The 8,652-nt window shown below is 45.2% G+C and overlaps 1 protein-coding gene across 1 annotated transcript; it reads right to left on the reverse strand.

Moving 5' to 3' along the window:
• Window positions 1-406: 406 nt before the first annotated feature.
• On the reverse strand, window positions 407-8,452 carry LOC102834321 (cytochrome b-c1 complex subunit Rieske, mitochondrial-like). The gene is made up of 2 exons (XM_006867298.1): window positions 8,138-8,452; window positions 407-1,219 (listed from the first exon to the last, which is right to left on the reverse strand). Exons 1-2 carry the CDS (start codon window positions 8,349-8,351, stop codon window positions 609-611), a joined length of 825 nt encoding a protein of 274 aa, XP_006867360.1. The 5' UTR covers window positions 8,352-8,452; the 3' UTR covers window positions 407-608.
• Window positions 8,453-8,652: the final 200 nt, after the last annotated feature.

The raw sequence follows: 8,652 nt of genomic DNA on the forward strand, positions 1-8,652 counted from the left end.
ATGTTTCTCTTCAGTGACTGGTGGGCTCGAACTGCTGACCACAAGATTAAAAGCCCAAGGAACATTCCACTCTCTCTCAAGGGCTCCTTTACAAATTACACAGTAGGAGATCCCACAGCCAATTCTCATGGGCAAAAGAATGGGCAACTGTGTTGTGGGAAAAGGGCGCCTGGCTATCCCTGTTTCTGTCAATGCAATGAACACCTCCCAGAAGGACCTGAGGCTGACCACCTCATTTTACATCATCCTAACCATGAGCTTGGGTAAGATCTGTGACCCCGATACAAAGATGTTATCAAATATTTAGGCAATAAATGAGTCAATCATAGATTTAACACACGTCTTGTACACTAGTCTGTAATGTTTAATTAGATTTAAATACCAAAGACAAGGTACCTTTCAAGTCTGACTGAGCTTAACAATGCTTAAAAATGGTTTTATTAGGTGAATACTTGAAAGTATTCAACATTTAACTCAATTTAATCCACAATGTCTGCAAATACATTATTAGAAGTATAACCAACTTGAAGTATAGAAGGCCCGTTCTCCAGAAACTCTTCTATGGTGACATGAAGACTGAAAGAAGCCTGTGACAAGAGTCCAAGTCTCTAACCAACAATGACCACATCATCACTGGTGAACTCATATGAGGGAACTTCAAGGTTGAGAGGTGCAGGCCCCTTCCTGATCCGGCCAGACGCATCATAGTGTGACCCATGGCAAGGGCAGTAATAACCACCGAAATCTCCTGCATTTGCAATGGGTACACAACCAAGATGAGTGCAAACGCCTATCAAGATAACCCATTCAGGTTTCTTTACTCGTTCTAAATCATGCTGTGGGTCCCTCAACTGGGATATTTCCACTGCAGCTTCCTGCTCAATCTCCTTCTTGGTTCTATGACGCACAAACAGCGGTTTGCCTCTCCATTTGAAGGCCATGTTCTTGCCTTCTGGAATATCAGATAACTTGATTTCGATTTTCGACATGGCCAACACATCCGCTGAGGCACTCATGCTGGAAACAAACTGGGAGACGACATTCTTGGCAGCATACGCGGCACCCACAGTAGTTGTTGCAGTTATCAAATAGGAGAAGCCTTTTCTAGCCTCGTTGCTGTCTTTTGAAGACTTTGTACTATCTAACACCTCAGCTCGGCGATAGTCAGAAAAGTCAGGCACTTTGATGTCTGTATGGGAGAAACGAACAGAAGCAGGAACTGCAAGACAAAGAGGTTCAAAAACACAATTAGTTAAGTACCCAAGAGGGGTGGTAGTACACACTGGAAAATATGACTTTTATGGATTCTAGTTTGTTAAGTCAAATTCTAAACATGTGAAATAAGGAATTCACTGGTCTCAGAAATTGTCAAATCGGCAGTGAAGCATATAAATTATTAAAACTGACATTTAGTCAACCACTGCTTATTACTCTTATGAAAGCACAGGATACTGTTTGTAAACTGAGCTCCTCCTGACTGAACGCTGCTGACTTATTGTTGTTAAGGGCCATCAAGTCGATTCCGACCCATAGCAACCCTAGATGGGGTTTCCGAGGAACAGCTGGTGAGCCTGAATCACCGACCTTGAAGTTCAAATGGCTTTACAGTCTGGCGCATTAACCCACAGCTCCACACCAGGACTCCAAACAGTACCCTGTGGTTAAGTGCTGTCAAGTCAATTCCAACCCATAGCGACTATGTATAGGGTTTCCAAGGAGCAGCTGGTGAGCCTTGAACCAACGACCTTGCAGTTCAGAGGACTCTGCAGTCTGACACATTCGTCCACAGCACCACAGCACTGTAGACAACAGTATTTCAACATTTTGGAAACCTCAGTCTGCCAAGACATACAATACAATTATGTTGAGTATCTCCCATTCTCCCTGGATTAGAAGGAATCCTAAGATTCATCAGTTATTCTGTGCCATACAGTCAATTCTCACAATGACCCTACCGTTGTTGTGTGCCATCGAGTGGGTTCCAACTCACAGCAACCCTGTACAGGGTTTCCAAGGACCAGCTGGTGAGCTTGAACTGTCAAACCAACCTTGCAGAGTCCAGCACATTAACCCACAGCAGACACAGTGTAACTGCCCTAGTTCCTAGGCTAAAATCTTTGAAAGCAGCTCACCAGCAGAGCAGGTCTTTTCTCTCTTACAGAGGATATTGTTGTTGTTAAGTGATGTCAGGTGGGTTCCGACTCATACCCATTTATAGGAATTCTGAGGGGCAGCTGGTGGCTTTGAACCACCAGCCTTGTGGTTCCCTGTCCTCTGCTGATCTTACAGCACCACACAATGGATGGTGGGTTCAAACTGCTAACCTTTTAATCTGCACAACCAAGCACTTAAATCACTGTACCAAGACTCTTTTAAAACTCATCTTTTCTACCCTGCAAAAGTTGATGTGGGATTGACAGCCTTAAGGCAAATGTCTAATCTTATAATATTCCTATCTGTGAGCTCTTCAACAACAATGCTAAAAAATGTTAAGATACTAATTGCAAAATAAACAGAACTGTGAATACAACATAAATTACTGAATATTTAAGGATTTTCATTCTAGGTTCTGGGATCAAATTAGTATTATTTTAAATTTAGGTAAAACCACTAATGGACAGAAATGGATAATTTCATCAGAACAGGCAGCAACCATCTGAATCAAATGAAATCTGCAAAAGAGCCAATTCTTTTAACTTAATAAGGGTAAAGGAGCACACTTTCCATATGCGCTCCTCTTTAGTGAAGGGTAGGGGCATTCTCTTTTTCATGCAGCATCCCCAGAGAAAAGACCACAAAACATGCCAACTGTTTGTGTCAAATGAATGTTGAAAAAATAAACATGAGAGTGCTTCAAAAAGTTCATGGGCAATTCCAGTTATCTTTTAATCCCATTTCCACAAATGTTCTGAAGCCCCTCATATGATCTACAGAGGACTTTGGGAGTAAGATTTTATTTACGGGAAAAATAAGTCCTTTTCTCCCATACCATTTTTATTATCTGACAATTTTTTTTTAATGTCTGACAAAAAAAAATAACTAGTAGCATTTTATGTGAAGAAATAAATTTCTTTGCAAAGTGTTTATCCATTTTAGGAAATTTGCCAAGCTGTTTTTATTATAAAAGGTAACACTAAAGATCACCCACTTTTAGAAAATATATTGTTTCCAAAAGAATGACGTACATAATAACTGCAGTTTTTTTTATAATCAATTGTAACTGTATCTTGGCCTATTAATCTGTCTCATCTTAATATGCTCCCCTGAGTAGTCAAACACCCCTGTATAGTTCATGTGTGCCTTTTGCATGGTTCTTAAGGTAGAAGCCATGAATATTCATAAAAATGATGGTAAAAATGATCAAGACAGCCTATGTTCTTTTCTGACAAAAGTGTTTGGAGGGGACCAAAATACAGGCAGTGACTATCTGAGATTTAACCACTATCGCTTTGTGGAATCAAAGTGACATTACATCATTTACTACTCTATTGAATGTTAGGAGTCCTGGTGTGGCACTGTAGTATAAGCACTGGACTGCAAGGTTGGTTTGAATAATAGATCAGCGGTTCAAACTCACCAGCTGCTCCTTGGAAACCCTATACAGGGTCACTATGAGTTGGCAATTAATAACACCGCCTAATGTTAATCTTGTCAAGGTAGACTGGGGTTTAGAATTCAGCATGAATTATCCCTAGTGTTGTTTGTTGTTGTTGTTAAGTGCCGTCAAGTCGGTTCTGACCCATAGCGACCCTGTACAGGGTTTCCGAGGAGCTGCTGGTGAGTTTGAACTGCCAACCTTGCAGTTCAAACGGCTTTGCAGTCTGGCGCATTAACCCACAGCAGTTGCTTAGGATTACACAAAAAAGTTGTTTGCCACACCTGATAGATGAAGAACCTAAACCTACTGTCATGAAATCTATTCCAACGCTCACAGCAACAGTACAGAATAGAGCAGAACTTCTCCTAAGGGCTTCTGAGACACAAGTCTTTATAGGGCTAGACTTTCTCCCGTGAAGCAGCTGCTAGGGTTGAAGCTCTAACTTTGCACTTAGCAGCCCAATGCTTAACCCACTGCAAGGCTCCTTAGAGATGACACAAACAAATTTCTTATTTCTACATTAGAAACAGTACCCACACCCTTAGCTATGAAGCAGTACATGAGGAAATGTAAAAGAACACGAACTAGGAAGGCCTTTACATTCTCATTTAGAAATAGTAGAAGAAATTAAGTGATCTACTAAAGAGAGAACAAGGGTTAGGCGCTAGGCTGCTAACTGAAGAAGTTAAGACCTGGCATTCTGCTCCAGTAAAGATTCTTGGTAAGTGCCATCGAGTAAGTTCTAACTCACAGCGACCCTCTATAGGATTTCCGAGAAGTGGCTCGTGGGTTTGAGTTACCAACCTTGCAGTAGCAAGCCCGTGATTCTCCTACAGTGTCAGCCTAAAAAACCCTATGGGACAATTCTACTGTCACATGAGGTTGCCATGAGAGGGATTTTACTCAACAGCACCTAAGAACAGACATTTAAAATATTAAGCTGCATGTTATAAACATCTTTCTCTAAATATTCACAACTGCATTAGATCTAACCTTACGTAACAAATATGTCAGTTAGATTTAATTTTAACCTAAACCAAAATCAGATTCATGGAAATAACATCCAGAAATAAAGAAAATATAGAGCAATTTAACAAAACAAGTTTTTAGGGTGACTCCTGGGTGCCTTGGAAATGCGTAGTGGTTACGAATCGGGCTGCAAACCGCAAAGTCAGCAGTTTGAAACTACCAGTTGCTCCGCGGGAGAAAGATAAGGCTTTCTGCTCCAGTAAAGATTTACAGCCTTGGAAACCCTGTTCACGGTCGCTATGGATTCGAACCAACTCAACAGCACTTAACAATTGGGCTGCTAATCTCATGGTCAGCAGTTTGACACTACCAGCTGTTTCGTGAGATAAAGATGAAGCTTTCTGCTCCTGTAAAGATTTACTGCCTCGGAAACCCTGTACAGGGTCCTTATGAGTCGGAAACGATTCCACGGCACATAACACCACCATAGCATATGGAGTCCTTGTGTGGTGCTGTGGGTTAATGCACCAGACTGCAAAGCCATTTGAACTGTAAGGCTGGCAGTTCAAGCTCATCAGCTGTTCCTCAGAAACCCTATATAGGGTTATGGGTCGAAACTGATAAGGCAGCACTTAACAACCTTAACATAATTCAAATAGTTGATGGAAAAATCCCAGTTTAACTCTCTTTGTCCAGATTTTTTGACGCACCCTCATATAACCTTCCTCCCTAACTCAAAGAACTTTTGATACAATCAGTCTCAAAACCACCATTACCTTTCTAGAAACCACCCAGACAGAGTTTTAACGTGAATTTAAGTTACATATGGAAGGCATTAATTACTGAAGTTGTTACTGAGCAACCCCATGTGACACAGCGGAACTGCCCACTATGGTGTTCAATGCTGTTTGTAGAAGCAGACTGCTAGGGCTTTCTCCAGTGGAATCACTGGGGAGACTTCAAACCCCAACCTTTTGGTTACCAGCCAAGTGCTTAACTGTGGTACCACAAAGGGTGTCTTGTTAAGTGCTATCAAGTTGGTTCCAATGCATAGCAACCCTATATAGGGCTTGTGAGGAGCAGCTGGTGGGTTTGAACCACTGACCTCAGAGTAGCAGGCCCGTGCTTATCCTACAGTACCAGACCAGGACTCCATAGTACTGTTATTTGCCTGTTCTAGAAAAGTCCTTCTATATGTCAGCTAGTGATCCAATTTTAGCCATCTGACAAATCACAAAGATGCAGTTTACCTTTGCTACTGAAATTTTCTCTTCCTTTATTGTCTCTTTATCTTCAAATTTCAAGAGTAGGCTGATATGGGTTTGAGTACTTGATTCCTACTCTTGTTGTTGTTAAGCGCCATGGAGTCAGTTCTGACTCATAGCGACCCTGTATAAGGTTTGAGACCCTGTATAGGGTTTCCGAGGAACAGCTGGTTAACTTGAACCACAGAACTTGCAGTTCAAAATGACTTCGCAGTCCAGCACATTAACCCACAGCACCACATCAGAACTCCTGATTCCTACCCTGGGGGTGGTGGTGGTGGTGTGCTGTGGAGTCGGTTCCAACTCGTAGTGACCCTGCACAGGGTTTCCGAGGCTGTAAATCTTTACGGGAGCTGAAAGCCTCATCTTTCTCCCTCAGTACAGCTGGTAGTCTCGAACTGCTGGCCTTGCAGTTTGCAGCCCGATTCATAACCACTACACTACCAGAGCTCCTTTCCTACCCTACTTGTTGTTGTTAAGTGCCATCGAGTCGATTCCGACCCATAGCGACCCTGTACAGGGTTTCCAAGGCTGTAAATCCTGTCGGGAGTAGAAAGCCTCATCTTTTTCCCGTGAAGCGGCAGGTAGTTTGCAACTGCTGACCTTAAGATTCACAGCCCTAATAAATCACCATTTTATTCACTCACAAATATTTTGAATCAACTGTCTGCAAACTCCACATTTTGAAGAGAGAGAAAATAAAGGAGGCAGTTTCAATGTCCCCAAGTTCAAAGGAACCTCCAGTAAGCTCAATACAGAGTGGAAAGTAAGTTTTATTGACCCTAACTCCTGAATTAAGAATAAAATAGGTAAAACATACACACCTGTTAAACAAAAATGGGAGGCAAATAAAGCAAGAGGAAAATGGGAGGGCAAAAAGGTCAGCATGCCGGACAAGCTGCAAATGGTGCCTAGCAGGTAGCGCAGTGGGTCAAGTAAGCCTGGAGAAGCCTGGAAGGTGGAGAAGAACACTTATCCTAAGAGAACAACCCAGAGACCATGGCAGAGCCCCTCCCATTTAGAAACCAGAGCTGCCAACATTTTAAGTTATCAAAGACTGGAGTCCTGGTGTGGCGCTGGGGGTTAACGCACTGGCGTGCAAAGTCGGTTTGAGCCACAAAGTCAGCGGTTGAAGCTCACCAGCCGCTCCTTGGAAACCCTATACAGGATCGCTGAGTCGGAATCGACTCAGTGGCACGTAACAACATGATCCGTTTTTACAGAGATTGTAGACAAACTGAAGACATGGCACAGAAGACATACTAGGGTCTGCTGAAGGGGGCGGTGCACCTGGCTGAAACCAGCAGTGTTGTCTTTGATGCTAAGCGCTGCGGGTTAATGCGCTGGATTGCAAAGTTGGTTTGAACTGCAAGGTCAGTGGTTCAAGCTCACCAACCACCACTCCTCGGAAACCCTATACAGGGTCGCTATGGATCAGAACCGACTCGACTGCACAATGGGCTGTAGGATAAGCACTGGACCACAAGGTCGACGATTCAAACCCACCAGGTGCTCCCCGGAAACCCTATACAAGATCGCTATGAATCGGAAGTGAGGATGGCACTTACAATCCTGTCCCTCTCAGGCACACACACTGGATCCTTGTGCAAGTCACTTCACCTGATGTTAAATGAGAGTATCGTTCACCTAGGCCTGTTCTTGAGGATGTCAGGTGAAAACTCTTTGGGGTGCAGTGTCTAAGCACTGCTGAGACTTGACAGGGATCTCACCTTGGGGGCTTGTGTTATTTGGGGGCGGGGCGTAAAGGGGAATGTCACTAAGTGATGGGGGGGGGACAACTTTCCCCAAGTATTCATAGCATTTCCTGGTTTTTGAGCCCTGATTATGTGCTAATCGACTGATCTAGACATTTTCCGGCTAGGTTTCACAGCACCCCTATGCAGGTGGCACCATCATCGATCGCAATTCACCAGTGAGGGAAACCACTTAGAATCTTGCACAAGGTCACACGACCTGTATGGAGCAAACCCGCTCTGACTTGGTAGTCAGAAACCATAGAGCTTGAATTTTGAGATGCAAGGTTGAGTCTGCGGGTGACGCCGTAACCGGCCGTGGGCTCGCCCGATGGAAGCCACCCGGAATCCCTGAGTTGGAGGGTCCCTAGGATCACCCGCCCCAGCTGCGTTCCCGCCGAGACCCGGGACGATGTGGAGTCTGTCCAAGGTCACTCCGCGCCACTCTCCCACGTAGCCCGCGCTCCTAGGCAGCTCCCTGGGTCCAAGGCAGGAGGGAGCGAGAAGTTGGACATCCCTCAGCCCCCGGTCGCTCCCTCAGCCCGGCTCACCATTAAGGCCCACGGAGGCGACCAAAGGCCGGCCCGCGGCCTGCCCACTCAGCGACTCCCGGCACAAGAAGGGCTGCTTCAGGTCCAGCAGAGGTGGCTCCGAGGTGGCGGGCACCGAAGCCTGCACCAGGGGCCGCAGCGCCCCCGCCACCCCGCGGGACGTAGCCGACAGAACAGGCGCGAAAGGGCCCGAGCGGGCAGCGACCGACAACATGGCGACAGCTTCTCCTACAGCTTTGCCGGTCACAGGGACGACCTTCTAACCACCGCGCAGGCGCGAAGCGGCGCGCGCGCCGTGACGTCAGCGAGCAGGCGAACCTGGAGGGACGCTGAGTCAGAGGCGGGGCCACGAACCCTCAGTGAGGGCGGGGCGAGGAGCATGAGGAGCTTGTCTCTTAGACTGTCACTTCGGAAGCTTACTGTTCAGTGTCCTGGGATCCACTTAGAGCTAGGAGTCAAGGGCTCACATGAATGTGAACGACTTTGCGAGCTTTTAGGCCTATGAAGACCTAGGG

This window comes from Chrysochloris asiatica, unplaced genomic scaffold, assembly GCF_000296735.1.
Source record: "Chrysochloris asiatica unplaced genomic scaffold, ChrAsi1.0 scaffold00104, whole genome shotgun sequence".
Taxonomy (NCBI): domain Eukaryota; kingdom Metazoa; phylum Chordata; class Mammalia; order Afrosoricida; family Chrysochloridae; genus Chrysochloris; species Chrysochloris asiatica.